The 20,153-nt window shown below is 36.5% G+C and overlaps 1 protein-coding gene across 2 annotated transcripts in view; it reads right to left on the bottom strand.

Moving 5' to 3' along the window:
* The window catches only part of BMP5 (bone morphogenetic protein 5), a 56,155-nt gene extending 37,948 nt beyond the window's left edge, over nucleotides 1–18,207 (bottom strand). The window contains exons 1-2 of one of the 2 annotated variants that reach the window (XM_038177391.2): nucleotides 17,949–18,205; nucleotides 16,984–17,351 (exon numbers count right to left, since the gene is read on the bottom strand). In XM_038177391.2, the coding sequence (XP_038033319.1) occupies nucleotides 16,984–17,233 (250 nt within the window). In that variant the 5' untranslated portion in view covers nucleotides 17,234–17,351; nucleotides 17,949–18,205. Of the gene's footprint in view, nucleotides 1–16,983 lie in introns of both variants that reach the window. The other variant, XM_038177390.2, reaches the window with a different exon arrangement.
* Between the last annotated feature and the right edge of the window lie 1,946 nt (nucleotides 18,208–20,153).

Genomic DNA, 20,153 nt, shown 5'->3' with positions numbered 1-20,153 from the left:
TTGTTTTGCTTTTTTTCTTTTAATCCATTTATTGATATTAGGCATCTACTAGATAATCATTCATCTGAATTTTTTAAGTACAAAACTTTGCAGTCATATGACCACTTGCTTGTTCTTCTTTTAGTACCAAATCTACTGCATTTCTTTCCAAATTGAGATCCATTTTCATCAGCAGAGCAAGTAAGGGCTGGGACCCCCACTTCTATTCTGAAGCCTGTAGTAAGGGAAAGCGGGTGATTTAGACTTAATATGTCATTTCCCTTCCCATCTCCCTCTCCATGTTGAAGTGGGAACCAAGACCACATCCTCTGTTTCCTTGGTGAGTGGCCTATTAGGCAAATAAAAGGTGAATGAAGATGCAATCATTACCATCTGGTTTCTTTATGAAAACAGATTGCACAGAGTTCTTAAGTGTCTGTCCATATGCCTTAGCCATGTTCAGAATTTGTCTTTTGAACTGAAATCTTTAGAGAATTCTGGGCAAAATGGATCAGTGAATACTCAAAGCCCAAGACCAGTCTTATTGGGATACCTTATATCATAAATGTAGGTATTTGAAGATGGGTGTTCCCAAAATTACCTGTATTCTTGAGCTACATTCCACTCATATCCTATCCTAAGCATCAAACTCATCATCGGAGTCTTAGTTCAAATTCTGATTCTCATCCTCTTCCAAATGAAGCAAAATGATTTCTGCAATCAGTGAGAATTTTGTTTAATTAAGGAGGATAAGTCTTCAAATATCTTACATTTCTCATTGTAGCAGTTCATTTAAAAAAAAAAAAAACTGCTTCATTGCAGTGCTGTATATTTGACTTTCTCTGTATTTATTATTATTAGGCTGGTTGTATTTAAAGTAATTACAGATTTACAGATGTGGTTTTGAAAGAGTGATGTAAATTGGTTTTACAAAATATATACTTTCTTATTAAAACACAAAGGAGAAGGCTTGGTGGGTCATACTCTGAGGCAAGTTTCACTACTGTAAATTTAAAGTTATTTCACTAAAGTCTTTACTTTCAAGCAGTTACTGACATCAATGAGCAACATTTAGCTATTTTGGTTAACTAAATTAGGGATAGTTAGAAAATTATTTGATGAAATACTATGCAGTTAGTGGCAGTTTCAATAAATGAAAAATCATCTATTGTTTATTGAATCCAGACTTCTAATGGTAGAATATCCCTTCCATATTTGCACAGAACTACTGAAATGCATAAATTGCAAAGTAGTTCAAGGCAAGATAAGGTCAATGAGAAAACCTTCAGTGACTGCAGCTGAATCTAGAGCAAGAGTGAAAAGGAGAAAAAAAAAAAGTGCTTTAATATCCCATGCTAAAATAATAATAAAAAATATAAATAAATAAATAAATAAAATAAGTTAGGATACTCATGGATCTTAGCCAACTATTTAGTATTACATCTTTTGAGAATGACCAGTAAAGCACTCTTCTATTATTGAATTTTAAGTTCTTAATTTTTTGTTGTAGTTAATAAGATCTGATAGATTTTTACCAATAAACAACAACAGTAAAAAATTGAAAAAGTAAAAACAGGAAAATAGTTTGAAACCCTGAGTTCTTTCTAAGGTAGACTTTCAAATTATATGATTTTTACATTCTAGAGAGTGGTAGGCAGAGACTAGGCAAATAATGGAAAAATTTACAAAGGCATTGTAAAATATAGGAGAATATGTAAAAACGATAAAATTCTTTTTTATTTTTTCTGGAATTATTTTGAGAATTAGAACTCAGTAGCTAAATGCTTTCAGCATTTCCCGTGAGCAGGAAAAGATTTCCCAGGAACTATAGAGCAGTGCCTGCCAGCAGCTTTTATAAGCACAGACCTAAACAGACGCCTAGACCGAAGAGGCATAACTGAGCTGCTCTTTCTCAGGCACAATCTCCCAGATGTCCTATACACCATGAGATTACCTATGATGCCTTTCTGTTACTTCACACTATTCAAAATATGGGACAAAATATTTGTTTTAATGAAATTGCTGTTTTTCATTCAATAGCCGTTGTTCTGCTGAAAATTTCACTGGTAAACATGTGGTATTCATTCAATTTACTGTTTTCAGTGTCTTCCAAGTCAAATGCACTTGCTCAACAAGTCAAAACAAGTGCTACACTGCAGCTGCTCCAATGATAATTAAATGCTGGAAAGCTTGCAGTTGTTGATACAGAACAAGTGAAAAAGCAGCACCCTGCTTTTCTTATGCTGGCCTGATCCTGGCCAATGCAACAGTAGCAATAAATAACCTGAATAAGAGATTGGGTGATTCCTGCTGTAACACAGTTTGTGGAAGTGTACAGTACTGTGAGAGCCTTCATCTGCATATTACCACAGACCAAATTTAAAGGGTAGTTGATAAAGCCATTCTTCACAATCTATTTTTTTCTTAGTTGCTACAGTATAATGTGCTGTATCCCTTCAACCTCTGGAATGCAAAACTTTGACTTCAGACATTCAGATGCAGCACAAAGCACAACAAACGATACACTACATATCATTTTTAATTTTGCCTTTTTAATTTCAGCAATAGTGGTAGAATGTATCTCAGTTGAATCTTTCATAAATTTAGTGGCTGAAAGTCCAGATGAACACAGCTTCTAGGAATAACATAAGAGGTCTTACTGGGTCTAATTTTGGGCAGTCAACAGTGTGCCAAGAGAGGGAAACATCTCAACCAAATGTTTGGGGGAGGCGATGAAGAAAGGATCGTGTGCAGTTTGCTGTTTTGAATGGAACAAGTAGAAGCCTCTGGTTCATCATTGTTTTAAGTCACCCTGTATTGCAAAGACATTTTGATCATAAATGTTAAAAATGCATGTCCACTAGATTTTTGGTTGTGTTCAGTTTCATCAGGGAAAAACAGATTCTTACTTCCAAAAAATAAATAAATAATAGAACAGATAGAGAAAAGATCACTGCATTATGTAGTTCTGAGCTAATGCATAGATAAATTAACTAATCCTTACTCTACCATGACTGAGGTTGTTAATTACTTCTGTATTTTCAATGATGTCTATTTCTCATGGGCTTTAGCAAAACCAGTATATTTTGATACCTTCTGTCAATAGACTTCTACTTTATCTTGTATGTGATTTTGTTTTTCTCTAATCACAAATTGTTGCAAAGAAAACTAACAATTATTCCCAGGTTTCTGACTGTGTGAGAAAGTCAGGATGTCAGATCAACACAACCTCAAGGTTAACAAATGACATTAAAAAAAATCCCTCTTGGGTTCGGCTGCAACTGAATAGGAACAAAAGTTACACCTCTGGGATCCAATGGTCAGAAAATAGGTGTAAGTTATAACTGTTTTGACACTGTAAAAGTATACAGATGGAACATAACTTCTAAGAAGGGTGAAAGGGCATATATCATCATAGGGCAACTGGCAGGGGAGTAAAAGCTAAACACTAAAGCACATTCTATCTTCCCACATCTTCTTAGTTCCTGTTCATGTTAACCCTCTACTCACTTCCAACCCAACAGTTCCAAGCTACTCCACCATTTACCATTCAAACAGGTTGTCTAATAAGCAGTGGAATTTGTCATAAGAGCACCCATGTAAGTCATTTCTGTGTGTCAAACTGGGTATGACCGGACAGGCTCTGTTTTCTGCTTAGCCTGTACTCACATCTGAGTATTTTAATGCTACCCATTCCCATTCAATAAAAAAAAAATAAAATAAAATAAAAAAATCAATAAAAATAGGTCCAGCTGTAATAATGGCAAGGAAGAAAACACTCATGATCATCTCACTCAGAGTCAAGGAATGCCTATTACACATAATAATTTGAAATTTATTTTTATGTGCTGTATTTTATATAGAATACACACTTTTGCAAAAAAAAGAAAAAAAAAAGCTGATCTCAGGCCATGTTTCTTGCTAGTTTAGCTCTACTTAAATCAGATACTTCGTGCATATTGGGTTAATCACTGTATTGAATGAATCATCACGTTAAAAGTTAGAAATGTGAAGAGACTGGAATTTCATCTTATGTAAGTCATTAGCCTTGTTTTGGAGGTTTGCACTGTGCCTGCTTGCTCTTGGCTAACTGCATACCCTGCCTAGGAGACCCTAAGCTCTGGTAAACAGAACTACGGGACCAGAAGCACAGCATGGACAGTCCCCAGAAGGTGGGGAGGAAGGGGAAGGGGAAGGGGAAGGGGAAGGGGAAGGGGAAGGGGAAGGGGAAGGGGAAGGGGAAGGGGAAGGGGAAGGGGAAGGGGAAGGGGAAGGGGAAGGGGAAGGGGAAGGGGAAGGGGAAGGGGAAGGGGAAGAAGAGCCAGGAGAGTGGGCAGAGGTGGTGAGCTCTGGTAATTTCATAGGACAGGTTTTAACTGCCAATTTGGGAGCTAGCTGTGATTATAATAGCTCGTTACACTGATTCAGGCTGCACCCTCTCCTCTACAGTTCTGGTGGTCTAATCAGATTATGATTAATTCATCGCAAGGAGAGATCATTTCACCTACAAATAATTCCCCATAATGAATAAGTGCTGGGAAGGAAAAAGCACCTGTTTTTTTTTTGTTTTTTTTTTTTCCCCTGAAAGAAGCTTAAATTAAATCTTACCAAAGTTAATTATTATTTCAACCCTCTTTCAGCACAGAAACTCTCTGGCTGTTAGTGAACAACTAAAAGATCTCTGGGCTGGCCATCCAGCATTATACCTACACTGCCAGAGGAAAGGGAAAAAAAGCTCAGATTCGCTATAAGTAACATAAAAACACGTGGTGATCCCTCGCAGTAGGTTATTTTGGACAGATGCAGAAAGAAAGATACAGGAGTGTCAAAATTACTTAAAACCAACCAACCAACCAACTGCAAGACAATTTTCGAAGGAGAAAGAAATAGCACAAAACTTTGAACACGTAGAAGTGTTAATTCAGCAATTGTCCATGTAAGATTATAACCCCACTTCCAAAATTACAATAAAATAACAACAACAATAACAATAAAAACAATAAACCAATTAATAATAATAATAATAAAGCAGAAACAATTAGTGTCAATGTAGAAGACAAGACTAAGAACCTTTGTGATGACAGAAAACCAGAAAGGCTGAGGTTGGCAGGGACCTCTGGAGGTGACCTGGTCCACCTCTCTTTTCAAGCAGCAACACTCAGGGCAGGCTGCCCAGGCCCATGTCTAGATGGACATACTTGAATACTTCTTGTATTCTCACTGTTATTCCACCTGGGGCTGAATTTCTGATATACAGACATAATGTTTTATGGTATACCTACTCAGTTCCTGACAAACTACTTACAAAAGCAGTATCCTGGGTGATCGCAGAGTTCTAGGACTACTGCCCTAATCTTTGGTAATAGGCCTAGTTTTTTATAAAGTAATTCAGAACTGTCTGTTGCCTATATACAATACTGGAAGCGTTATGGCATCTTCTTTTCAGTTTTGTTTTGATGAGACAGCACTCCCTGTCTGAAGACAAGCTGAACGAGCAAATTTTAATGGAGCCCAGTAAATCTCACTGACCGAGGTGATATAACATTAATAAAAGAAGCTCCATTCCTGTATGGCAGCAAATGGTAATGCAAATGTGAGATGAGCAAGTCTGGATTTTTTCTCATAACTTATTCAGGAGCTGTCCCCATTGAGCCCAGCTTTCAGCTCACGTGTGTGCCTGTTTCACTCATTTGATGAACATCAGGTTTCTTCTGTACATACACACTTGCTAGTATTTTTGCCTTTCTAATGAATGTGTGTAAATATAGACCAAGTGGAACACAACAGCTGGGAAACCAAAATGGGGGGAAAATATTGTTAATCCTAATGGCATCAGTCCCTCCATTCTGACCCAGTGAATTGCGGCATGAACTTAAAATACTTGGTATTCACTCCTTAGCATAAGCTGTCTCTGGATATTCCATTGTTGGAATATATGGCAATATACATATGTATATATATATTATAAAATATTATTTAGACTGTACTTAATATATATATATAAATCTATCTCCTTGTAAAATGTGGTCTATATACAGCCTCACTAAACATGATTAATAATTTAATGTCTTAAGAAGTGATAAAAAGTACCACTTTTTGAAGAGTTACGTGGTTAAATTAGAAACTGATCTCAAAAACTATAAAATGACATTAATAAAGCAGCATGCCAAGGAATCAAAGAAATTTATTTGGAAAAAAATACATAATATTAAATTACTTTAATAAAGAATATTATATTGTGTTACAGCGCATGTACCTCCAAAAATTCTGAAAAAAATATATCAAGTATTCTTGAAATTCATCATATTTAATAGTATGATTTCAGTTATACCTACTACAGGATAACAGCAAAGAGAATTTAAACGTTATGATCTTTTGGTTGCCTTACTATGATATTCAGCAAAGTCAGTGTTTTCTTTTTAATCATATAAGCTTGTAATTTAAATCAACATATAAAAACATTAATCTGTGTAAATGCTACTGGGTATAGCTGAACTGCAGGTTTAGCCTTTGCCCCCCTGAAAGTCTTGGTACAGATTTTGAGCTTTCGCAATAATTCCGTTTACTTTGTGTTGTGAAAGTCATGGGCAGTACTGTATCAGCCTACAGCTTCTCAGCACAGCATCAAGTAGCTTGTTCTTTTTTTTTATCTAGAATGTGACACATGCTGCATGATAGACCTTTTACAATAAATCCATAATTACGTGTAGTTCACAGACAATTAATTCTTCATGACACTTCATTCTCCAGTAAGTCTAATTATCAGTGTTTTAATAAAATAAGAATGAAGGTACATTCCTTTGCCTTGTGTTTTTTAAAGTCTTGGGTCTAAACTTGTACTTGGTATTCATCAGCACTGTTCTACTGACATTAATAGAGTTAAAATATTAAATCAGCCAAGGATATGTATGTGTATGTATGCTTATATACATCATAGACACCACCTGTGTTTCTATTTTATAGCTTCCACTCTTTTTTGTCTTCATTCATTTTAGGAAATGAATTTAATACAATCTGTTTGTGAAAGGTGAGCTATGAAACAACAACAATAGAGAGAGCATTTTTATCTCATTTTTATATATCATTTTTACTGAGAAGACAAGCAATATGGTAAACCTCTAGTGTTTCAAAAGACATCAACTATAATGACAAGCCTTATAAAATATGAAGTGTTTGAAGATGCTTTCTGAGTCTTTAGAATACCTATTTTCTAGAACTGCATCTGTTTCTGGGTGTTGATTTGTTTTTATTTTTATTTTTCTGCAACAACAGGAGATAATTGCTGCTTTTTAATGAACCCTTAGACGTTCCCATAAATCATCAATTCACAGAAAATCTCATACCAAATATTACACAACTCTCAAGCTCATGGGAACTAGCAATTCTAGGGAAGCATAAGGAACTCTGTAGTTTTGGAAAACCACAGGGAGATTGCTTGTGGTGACAGAGGCTCATCTCTTTTATCTCATCATATGTGAACTTCAGCCCTTGCAGTGCTGTTGATAGGCTTCTCACTCCTTCCCTGATCTCTTTAGAAAAAGATCCAAGCTGAGATTCAGAGAGGAGAAGCCCTTCTCAGAATAATGAAAATTGAGGAACTTATTCTGAGAAGTACCAAGGATCAAAATGGGGCAGTTAATGATCAAATTTTGCAATCAACTGGACAAAGCACAGCACTTATTGACCTAACTAGGAGATTACTCAGCACCTCATACCACTGAATTCTTCTGCTGTTTTAGTCTTCAGCTCTTTGGAGCAGATCCATAAACTCTCCTCCTTATTTCAAAATGTTACGACAGGATGTAATTAAGTACAATTAACAAGGAGGTCAAACGGTCATCTGATAAACACTGGCCCAAACAGGCAGCTTGAAAGGTCAGGGCTGCTAAAACCACATAGTATTGATGGGAAAGAATATTATGATTCAAAGGGGAAAAAATCCCAGTGACTAAAACTGAAGAGATTTACATGCTTGCTATATTACATACACAAACTCATGCACACACACTGATATGCACACGTGCCTCGGAGAGGCACCAGCCTATGATATGGGAACAAGAGCAAAACTAATCACATGCTCGCTGTTCTTTACACCAGGTCTGAAAAGTCAGATTTGGTGCTTTATTTCTAGTATTTGTTTTTCTCTTTCATTATTTTGCAAAACCGTCTCTTTTAAGAACAGTAAAAAGTCTTCTTGTCCAGGGCTTATAGAAGCCCTAAGATCCTTACAGAAGGACCTTCCCAAAGCAATGTCCCTGCTGTCTCATCATAAATCACCACAAAGACTACAGCTGTCACGTTGTTGTATACTAGGCTTGCTCATGCTCCACAGTCTTTATTATCCACACTACCACTTACTCCTCTTTAAATCATATTCTTTCACATCAATACTGTATGTTTTTATCCACACCCATGCTTTCGATTTCTCTGCTAACTTTTTTTGCAAAGCATACCACTAGAATCCCGTGGCTCCAGACACCAGTGCCATCTGGTACCACCCACCTTCTGCTCCAAAATCAGACTCACAAAACATTTAGCAGCCCTGCTCTTTCATCTCCTGCAGACCAGGTTTGCCTGGACTGAACTTAAAATCTCTACCTCCAAAACTGATGCTATCCATATTGTAGAAGTCCAACACAACATTTTTGGGGAACTTATTTTGAGGTACCTTACAACGGAATATTCCATCTATACTTCCCTCTCCTTTTTTAAAACATGGGATATTTTAAATGGGTATACCTAGACAAATTATTATTAATTTATCACTGTACTGGATCATGGCTAGAGCTTTTCAAGAGAAAATGAATTAAGTTTAATACATTTAACTGTAGTCAAATTTATGAGAATTAGAACAACAATAATTTAATTCAATAGGTACAGACTACAAGAGGGAATTTACAAACCAGGTTCTCGTGGGGTCTGAATGGATAATATTGCTAAGCCAGTAGAAAACAAACCTAATAGAAATTTCAGCTGTTCGAGTTCCTGCCACCCCCTGATCCTTCTCCAAAAACAAATTTAGGTGAAATTTTGCTTCTGTAGAGCTACCAGTTGTCAGCTATGGGTATATATCATTCACCATCACTAGCTGTCTGGTTTAGCTTTCTAGGCTCTGACTCATTAACTGTTGTCTCAATTTGCCACGCATTACAATGGGAACAAAGAAAAGCTGTAGTCTGGCAAGGTACCACACATGTCATTGAATTATATAATTATATAATAGTGGCTGACCTCAATCTATTGCACTCGAGCAGTTGCTCAAAAAAGAGTTGGAAACTACAAGTTTAGATTCACCTTTTGGAGCATCTCTTATAATCACAGGAAGTTTCCGAGTGGGGAGACACACTGTAAAACCTCTCCTTTCTGGTTAGTTTACAGTCATTTTTTTATATTGAAACAAGTTCATAATCCAGTCCCAAACACAAAGCAGCTCCTGCAAGGTGTACCCCACCCACAAACTTAAATAATGTAGTTGTCAGGGTTGACAAGTTCTGCCTGCTGTAGCACTTCTGTGTTTTATAGGAAATTTTAACCAGGGGTGTTATTTTAAGAGATGAGCAAATGGGGAAACCCCATGGCCTAACCAATAAAATATGAACTTTAGGTGCAATGGAGCACTCATAAATATGACTCAGAACAAGGGGATTCATTGTTTCTCCCGACCCCTTTTAGCTGCTCCTCTGATCTCAACCTCTCTGTGTGCGTCATGGCAGCCCTCATCCTTTAACCTGCGGTTTTTAAAAGCTAGCTTCTACGTTATTTATGGCTGCCAACCTTAGTAGCCCGTCTGTGTACTCCCTGCACACAGGATGGAGGTGGGGAGGGCTGCGTTTTATTTTGCAGGAATGAAAAGTTTTGCCTGGGGAGGTTGAGGTAGTTGCTCTGCCACGAGGGATCATGAAGAAAAGTGTTCCCTTCACCTGCAAAGCTTGCTGGAAAAGGAGACCCAAACCCCAACCCATTTTCTCTTTGATTTACTCGTCATCCATATTTATCATGTTCTCTCTCATTTTCTCCGCTGTGTGTGTCTCGCTGTCTGTTTTCACCCTCTTCTCCCTACCATTAAACTCCCCTCTTCTGTTCCCCCAAATTCTCTAGCATTATTGGCCTGCGCAATGCCCTCAGTGCTGCAATACCGTGCCCCATGTGGGGCTCCCCAGTAACACCAGTGTCTCCCAGCCCATACCGTGTCTGTCCCAAAACTTTCCCAGGCCCACCGGCCGCTGCCTGCTGAGAAGAGGCCTCTACTCCCTCTGTGGCCTGTACTGTGCCCTGCCATTTTCTTCTCATTCCTCCATCTCCCGCGCCGTCGCCCGGTCTCACCACTTCTCTTCCTTTAATCCCTTCTCCAGCCGAACGCCACTGACATAAAATTAAAGTTCAGTGACCCTGCTCAGACGGAGGGGGCTAAAGACAAGGGAAAGGACAAGCAGGAGAGGATGGGGGAAAGTGTGGGAAATAATTATTAAGTCTGGTAGCAGCCAGAGCTCTCCTGAAGCCCTGGGGAGCCTTTCTTTAGCTGGAGGCTGCAATTGGCACTTCATAAACTGTTCATTCTCAGCTATGTGGAAACACCAGACGACACCTAGCATGATCAGACTATAATCAATCAATTTTCTGCAAAACTCTATTAGCCTGTGGGCCTGTGAAAGCAAGCTGAAAGGAACTGCCATGGCTAAAAAGAGAAGAGAAAGGAACTGCCCATCTCGTAATTACCCCCATAACTCAGGCAGTAAGCAGGCAGGTAGCCATGGCGAAATTCCTCGCATAATTTAACATCCAGAGAAAAAAATAACAGAAGCAGTAAGTGTTGGAGACCACATATGTGCCAAAGTTGTCCTGTTATCTAAGCATATAAACTGGGGTTTAGGAGGAGAACCAAGAAGATTTCCATCCAGTCCATGGCAGGCCAATTCCTCCCCTAACATCCTCCACACAGAGGCGTCTCTGCAAGCCGCCCTCCTTCTCTTTCATGGCTAGCCAGAGTCACTCCAAGATTGTGTTTTCCTGGGAAAATATGTACTGTACAATACATACAATCCCCACAACCCCACCCAAAGTCTGTGTTTAGTCTGGAAAGCAGTGCTTTCTAAAGAAGCAGCGGAACTGGGTCAGCCATTCTTCCCAATGGGAAAAATATTATTAACAATATATATTTATACATATGCATGCATATATATAGCTTTTCACCATGCACGTCTAACCATCTGCTAAATCAGTTTCTCTTCAGTTATCTGCAATTTCTTTCAAATCTGTCGGCAAGGAAAGTCAGACAGTTTTATGCCCCAGTTAATGGAGAGCATGACATTTTTTTGGCTGGGTAAATAGAATAATTTACTTGGATTTAAAGTGTTAACTTTGGCAAAAAAAAAAAAAATTAATTTACAGTTATAAAAACATTATTTGGTAGATGATATTCACGGATAGCACACAGATCTATTTTGAGGTAGAACTATATAGTTCATAAAGTTCATGTAACATGAGATATTTCAAAGGAAATATAAAATATTTCAATAGAAAACAACAAATGTAGTATAATTCCAAAAAGGAATATGGAGAAGAATATTTCTTGCTTGAAATAAAAAAAAAAAAAAATCCTAACTGTGTATCATTACACAAATATTGGTTAAATCTGCCTAATGAATTGTAAGAATTGGGTGAGGATTTTTAGGGAATAAAATTAGTAAAGTCTGTGAGTAAAGCCATTTTGTTCTATAAATAAATAAATAAAAACATGTTCTTTAAAAAGTTATCTTAATATTTAATTTCAGTCTAGAGAATGCTTCCATATTAAAAGTTATTTCTAATGACTGATTGGGTACCAATGTGACAACAAATTATTTCATCTCACTGATTGGGTGACTAGAATTTTATCAAGGGAGGGAAAAATAAGGATTTCAAGATACCAGTGAAGTTAAATCAGACCCACTGGATCTAATTTCCTTTAAATTTTAAATAAAAGAGTGAAAAATACTCTCTTACTGATTTGGGGTTGCCTTTAAATAGCTTCAAAAACACACTCTCATTTTTTCTTGGTATTAATCCAACTCCACAAATAAAGACATGGGGTCTACTTTTTATTTAACAAGTTTTATCTCTGTAATAGCATCCCTCTGTCCACAGCAAGATAATAGCACTATTTCTGTCATTTCACTTAAGGCTGTGTCAATATTTTCATTAGAAGTCTGCATTTTACAGACTAAAACTGTACCATAGCCAAGGAAATTCATGTAAGGTTAAAATTAAGACAGCAAGATATGAAATTGAGTGGAAAAGAAAAAGAAAAGAATAAGAAAGAAAGAAAGAAAGAAAGAAAGAAAGAAAGAAAGAAAGAAAGAAAGAAAGAAAGAAAGAAAGAAAGAAAGAAAGAAAGAAAGAAAGAAAGAAAGAAAGAAAGAAAGAAAGAAAGAAAGAAAGAAAGAAAGAAAAGAAAGAGAAAAGAAAAAAAGAAAGAAAGAGAAAGAACTCATGAGAGAACTCATTCTTAAGCTTTGAGGGGAGAAGTTAATGATCCTGTGGCCTTTTTGCAAGTATCCTTCAAACCCAACTCCCCTTCCACAATTCCTGACATTTTATGGCTTAGCACTCCATATCCCTCACTGGTGATATGTTAGCTGCGAGGGGAAGCTTGTAGAAACTGAATTAGTTTAATTTAGGAAACTAGCTACTATATACGCTCCAGATCTGATTGCAGTTAGCAATCCTTTCTTTCTCAGATGTAATGCAAATATGTTTGTACAGGTATTCAGTGTGGATTGATATACTGTAGGTTTCTTAAAGCACTTCTATAAAAGTTGTGCTCTACCATGTTAGCATTCTCAGCTGAACACAATGGGTTGTAAATCTTGTGAATTTATGTATTTGGTCAGTGTTTTAAAGAAGAACATAATCTTCAAGGCAGCGTATGACCTTGGGGTAGAGAAACTAAAGAAATATGAACAGCTTTCTGTGCCTTTAATAGGCAACATTCCCTTGGATTTCCCTGTCTGATTTAAGAACTGATCACAGCGGGTGCAATTTTAAATTATTAATTATTTTAATTAAGATTGCGGGATCACACTGAGTGTGAAGAAGATAAGGTGTCGTTTGATGGTGCATTAATTACTTTAAAAATCTCCATAATATTGGCATTGTTATCTAAATTAGCATGGGTAGGTCAAAGGCACACATTTTATAGTGATCTTCACATTTGAGTCTCTGGGATTAATTTTAGATGCTAAGAACAAAAAGCTTAACAGAAAAACACAAAACTTTTATATATTTATCCCCTATCATATAGAGTACAGATTAATTCACAGGAAAATATGCAGAAAGAAGTTGAGTTGCTTAGCAAATGCAATATGTTTTGAGAAAAATTTACAGATGTGTTGTAAACAAATGAAACTACAGAACATTTGAACTGAATGAGAAGGAACACTTAAGTCCAGTGGATTTAATGATCACTATGATGCTGATGGAAAATTCAGTCCTTGAAATGCTTGAACGTAGTTTTTTAAAAAGTGCTGCTGTTTCTCCAAGTCTCAGGCATATGTATGTTTTTCATACAATCCCTCTCTTTTGGTGAGAGGTGAGGAGTGGGAATGCTAACATTTATCTTAACAAAGTCCTTCCCCAACTAAATTTTGAGTGAGCAGAAAAGTGAGTAGAGCTACATGAGCATTATTTGTCTGTTCTCTGAGGAACAGGGTATCCTATATATGTCATTTTGGGAGATCAGCCAAAAAGAAGATGCCAGAACTCTAAACAGTCAGGGATTTGCAACAATATAATAAAATATAACAGGATAAAAAACACCCAGTGAGGAAAACAAAGTCCTGAACTTGTAGGTGATATAATCAGATCTTTGAAAACCCCAGTGTATTTAGTGGAGGATTTATTCTTTGACTGCTGGACCAACCCCAGTTAACTCTTCTGCTACAATCATCAATATTTATGGAGAGCTGCCAATACACACAGTCTTATACAAAATACAGGACAAGGCATAGTCTCTGTCTTGTCGTATCTTTCAAGAAAGAAAGAGATGGAAATTCTGCTATAAATTCCAGTATAAAGAGCAGGTGTTTACAATTTCAACTTCAGGAGAAGTAAATGCAGTCTTGTTTTTCTCCCTGGTTGCTTGACAGTCTTATAATTGCAGTTCCCTTGATGATTATTTTTTAAATTTGCTTTGGAAAGTGAGGTATTTGCAACTCTGACAGGTTGATTTTTATCAAAATTAGCATGTAAGTTCCTATTTTTAATCTTTAATATAAAAATATTTTTAAACTTCATTTTTAATCTTACTCAGTCTTTTCAATCTAATGCTTCATTATTCTTATCAAACATCTCAGCTACATATTTCTTGTTTAAATAGATTTGTCTTAAATTATTATAACTGACTGCAATTATATACAAAAGTTTCAATTAAAAATATCAAGAAGATTAATAAAGCTTTATAATTACACCTTATGTAATTAATGGTGTGCAAGTATGAACATGGTGAATACTATTTCCAGAGCAGATTAATTTGATGCAAGTTGACTGAGGCTTCTAATCTAAAACCAGTTGAGTTATTACTGCGCTACACCAGCATTTATTGATTTTAAGGTACAGTGTTAGTATTTGCTTATCACTGCATATTTTCCCCATTCTACATTAAAAGAGCATGCCCTCATCTGTCACAATCTTATATGGCATAAATCATATTAAATGGTTACCTGTTTCCATGATTTATTTTGTTATTATGTTAATTATACTGAAACATAGGATTGTTTAATAAAAATGTTGAAGCTAATCTATGTCAGTCATCAATATTTCTTATGCAAGCTACATGGTGGAATATGTGATAAACCACAATAACCAATATGTATGGAAGAGAATTTGTAGTGAATTAAAGTTTAGCCTCACTAAAAGCTGAGGTATATTTTAATTTTACAGAGGCCAAACAAAAATTGATATTTGCTTTTTTTTTTTTTTGTAAGTTAAATGAGTCTATTAATCACAACCACTTGAAAAAATCACACATCTCACCCCCAGTTTTCACAGCTTAGAAACATAAGATGAAAGATAGAGTTTAACTCCTCCAAATGACTTTCTCAAGGCAACACTGCCTTCCAAACCAATTGAGACAAAATATTAGAAACTTCCCAGTTAAAGTAAAGCAGTGGAAACTTGTAGTCCTACAGTGAGGAGTTTTATCTGGGAAAATTCAGCGGATTCAGGCCAGTAGATATCTGACACTGACCCTTCAGAGACTTATACTCATGCAGTGCAAGAAGTCCTCCTGCAATCAAAGATATTTCTTGAAATCAAAGGCTAGTTCCCATGTAAATAGCCATCAGTGCCATTGATGAAATGGTCTGAGACATATTTACAGAGGGTTTTTCTCAGGACACATGAGGAAAATTTTTACAGGATCAGGGCCTTGTCTAATGCTTAAGAGATCAGAGCATTTATCATTTTTCTTTACAACATTGCCAATTCAAATTCAATGGACTCCAGCTATTCTGAGTGAATCAAGTCGTGCAATGATAACTTAAAAGAAATATACAGATAAGAAGTAACTCTTTCTTAAGGATGAAGCACATATTTTCCAAAAACAGGAATTTCTTTTTCTTCTAGTCTTCTATTTCGGAGCAAGAGCAACAAGCAAATGAATTTAGAGTTTGGACAAATGTTACTCTTAAGGAAAAAAGATCTCAGAATTAAGCACCACCTAATCTGCCAAATAATTAATGAAAAGTAATTTTATTGTTATGCCAACTAACTCTAGGGTATCATTTTCCTAGAGTTTCGAGTTGTTGAGGAATTTAGTGTTTGGAAACATTTTTAATCCTTTTGCAGGGATTAAAGACCTGGTAGACATAAAAGATATAGAGTGTGTGTGATAATCTGAAGGTATTTCAGAACATGTGCCATTGTTTAAAAAGTTTCTACAGAATGTATTATCCTGGAAAGCAAGGTTTTATCAGATTTTGTACGAGCTTACTGAGTAACTTCAAGCTTTCAATTAAATCTCCTGCTATTCAGATCAAACAAGAGGTTTTTAGATAGCTTTATGAGTCCTGCAGCATTTAAAATACTTATAAAAATAGTAAATACATTTCATGAATTATTAGCAGCTTTCTTAATGAGATTTAAGTTGCCTTCTATTAAAGAAATCTGTAACTGCTTTTTTAACCACAACTTAACTGGTGAACATGTTTAGTATACTCAGAAGCCAATATAATTCAGTTTTATCAGGTTTTTTGTCTGATTTGAAATAATTTTCAAAAGCATTCCTTGCTTGCATGTTTCTGGTGTTTAATACTCTATTTGTTATTTAATTTATTAATGACAAAAAATGAGAACCATTGCAGACTCTGAGCACCATGGCAGTGTAATAAAACACAGTCTGTGGTTATTAAATAGAAATAACAAAGAAACAGCAACAGATTATTTAAAATCCAGCCATCCAACTGAAAAGATAATAAAAATATGACTCTTACAAACAGAAAAAAAAAGCCCTAAATAACCTAAGAAACTTTTTTTGTTTTTCTTTTTTATTTTTTTTTCCCTATAAATGGATTAACTTTTCCCTCTTCATAACATTCCGGGCTTTAAAATATTAACAACTGATGTTTGTTCATGTCTGAGCTTTAAACAAAACAGTGAGGGAAATAACCGAGCAATAGGCATAAGTGTTTGATTTTTTGAGATTTAAAAAAAAAAGGAGTTAGTTGGCCTAAGGCTAGAATTTTCATTACATCAATGAAAGAAAGAAAACAGAAGCCAGCAGAGGGGAGTTATAGAAACTGACTTTATATAAACAGTGAGAAAAATCTTTTTCCATGGCCACCTACAACGTAGCTACTTTACCATTAGTACAACTTTTCTTTTGCTAGTGGCGCAGCAGCCAGGGCCCAATCCTGCTCTTTTAGAACAGGTTATGCTCCGGCTGAGAGATTTGCCCCTCTGAGCCCTCCAAGATCAGGCTAACAGTTAGTCAAACAGAACAGAAACAACAAATAAAAAAATTCGACCTACCTAAATTGACAAAGCTCATGACCATGTCAGCATCATTCAGAAAGTTGGTGTCGTGCAGGCTGGCTAAGGGAGGATTCTGTGTGGTCAGGGGGGTCATGCGAGATAATTGTATTCTCCGCGAATATCCATTTGGAGAGGCAGGGTATCCTTTCCGTATCCCTCTGCTCTCCCCTGCCATGGATCCCTTTAGTGAATACTCCAGCTCCTCAGTATCCTCTTCATTTGTCATGGCATTATACAGGTCCAGCATGAAGAGGGGTGCAGATGAAGCCTGCTTTCCTGGTGAAAATGGTCTGGGTCTGTGAGGTAGACCCAGGATAGAGAGAATCTCTCTCTGAATCTCCCTTCTCTCATGGTTCCGCAGCCTCCTGTAAATAAAACTCGAATGGACATGATTGTCTCCTAAACCTCCCTGTGCGTGACCCACCAGAACCCAGCAATTCCAGAGCAAGCCCACGAAAGCTTTGAGCGCAGTTAGGTTCATCTTTGAAAAGAAAAAGAACAAGGAAAAAAAAAAATCTTTTCTCCTACTTGTTTTGAGTTCCTATGAGGTCTGCTTTCCCAGAGGCTGAAAAACAAAATTTACCTATTCTTCATGTCAATGTCATCTCTAAACGTAACATCTTTGGTGCTTTCTCTCCCCCCACCCTGTTTAAATATTATGGAATGTGTCAGGTTGCAGTTATTTCTAAGAAAGCTGAAATTCAGACTTCCAATTTTCCACTGTTGTTATCGTTTTTTCTGCATTTATGGAGCAGAAGACCAGTATTTTGTCAGCTGACCTAGGCATTCCTATATAAACCTTAGATAACCAGGTCTTGGGTGGGGAGCTGTATTAGCAAGAGCTGTTCTTCTGACACATTGTAGTTCCCAGAGTTATCTTCCCTTCTTATTCTGAGTTCTTCGTACACCTTGCGCTCTTCCCAAGATAAAATCCTGAGTCACAGATTTGTCTTGATCTGTACCTTGGTGGTGTAACACATATTTGTCCAGCAGCCTGGTGATAACTTTAACATCTTTTGAAGCGCTTGAGTGTTAAGTAATTCTAAAGCATGTACTAATCAAATTAATGTGGTGCCATGAATTTACTTGAAAAAAAAACCTTCTGTAAATCCATTCAACCCTTTTCAGCTTCTCAACTGTTATTTCCAACTCTAGCAGGCACAAATATAACAGCTCTCTTCAAGAGAGATCTAAAGACTAATGTAAGCACAACCCTGCTGGGAAAGAAGAGGCTTCTCATTGTAATTTGAAACGGGTATAGCAAAAAAGTCCTTAACCCTTCTGTTGCCAGACAAAGCTTTAACCCCCACCCCCTGTCCCCCCCCAGCTTACAGTAATATACCTAACTTGCCTATCGACTGTTTCTTTTCCTGCCAGCTTGCAGAATATCCCAACAAACAATTTTAATTTTAGCAATTTTAGGATATGTAGATAGCTGAAGGCATGGCGTAACGTGGAAGCTCCTGCGAGCCTACTTATGAGTATATAGTTTCGTAACCTTGAATATGAAACCCTTATAACAGACAAAAATAGCATCCTATTAATTCAAGAAATGTTTATATTTTAGGTAGGTTTAGCAAACGAAGGTGACCTTTTTAATAAACTCTGCAGGAAATTTTGTCGGTTAGGCTTGATTCACTCTTCTCTAAAAATGACGGGAATGCACTCCGAATGAAAACAAATTTATTCAGCAAGTGAGATTTCAAGTTGTGCATAGCCAACAGTGTAATTAAGGGTTATAGTCACAACTTTCATAAGCTGTAATTTGCAATGATAATTTATTCAAAGTAGATTTTGACTCATAAACTGTTATACTACATTTCCCAGTAAATATCAAAAGCTGAGATTTAATCCCACAACCTGTTATTAACTGGAGAAAGAAACAGCTTGACTGAAAGAAAAAAGAAATATTAAACAGATTTAAAAACTGCTACACATGCAGTTAAGATTTAGCTTAGGATTTTATGACAGCCAGCAACTTGTATTTTCCTCTCACTAAAACAAAATCACAGTGTTAAATTTCATACTGCTCAGATTGTTTGTGGTCACATTTTCTCACTCCTAAAATTGCCTCAAGTCTCGGGGAGATTTTCCTTTGAAGGGGGTGGGGGGTGGGAGGAGGACAAAAAAAAGTTAATAAAACACACGACGCTGAGGAAAAAAACAGGTATATAAAATGCATCCTGTCGGGTTTTCCCTTACATGACTCGCACCTACTCAGCAAATCACACAGTCCTTGAGTAAACTTGGGAGTGTGACAGCAAGTACAGTCACACCCTAAGAAGCCAGGAACAATTTATCTAGTATATTAAGTACAAATGAGCTTTTCTCATATATTGTGAGTCCTGGTCTACATTTGCAGTCCAGTGCAGCTATCGTTAACATATAGCTGATTCTCTCCCATAAATCAGCACACATAATAGACAATGCTTCCACCAAGGAAGGATTTATCTCATACTAGACCTGCTGAATTAACACTGAAATTAATTAAGCTATTTAGCAAAAGTCCTATTATACTTAGTAGAAAATCAAAATATGCTTTCTATCCTCCTCATTAAGGTTTTTCCTCAAAATCCATTTGTTACAAGAAAAATGTTATTTCAGGTTTTGTTTTGCTTTTACTTGTTCTGCACAGACAGTTGTAATGATACATGGGACTTTACCATACATGTCTTTTTTGAATCAGCCCATCATGTATTTTGCAACAAGGTTTATTTCTCTTTTCCAGCAATGTATTTCCTTTTTTTCCCTAAGCATTCATAAAAGCCAGTGGATTGATTGCTCAGAGGATTTAAGTCCTCAGCCCATCAGTACGTCCAGCAATAGAAACTTCCTATATTATCCCACTAGAGTGTCTGGCGTTCCACATTTAGTTAATCTTTTCGTATTTAAAAAGCCAAAAATGCCCTCAAGTTTGAGGATGCTTTTATGTTGTAAATGTATTTCTACACAGAAACTGAAGAGGAAAACATACAACCAAGTAATCATATGTTTGATGAAAACAGCTCCTGCTATTTTCAGACAGAGCCACAACCAAAGATGCAAACTAAATACAAAGGATTTATTTTACAGCAACCTCCCCTACACCAAACATCGTTGCCTAGAATGTAAAGATAAAAATATTTTTATTAGTATAAACACAATGTCCTTTTGTAATAAACCTGCGT

The sequence above is a fragment of the Anas platyrhynchos genome, chromosome 3 (genome assembly GCF_047663525.1).
Source record: "Anas platyrhynchos isolate ZD024472 breed Pekin duck chromosome 3, IASCAAS_PekinDuck_T2T, whole genome shotgun sequence".
In the NCBI taxonomy this organism is placed as follows: domain Eukaryota; kingdom Metazoa; phylum Chordata; class Aves; order Anseriformes; family Anatidae; genus Anas; species Anas platyrhynchos.
Note: the sequence above shows the minus strand (reverse complement) of the source record. Positions and strands in the feature narration are given on the sequence as shown.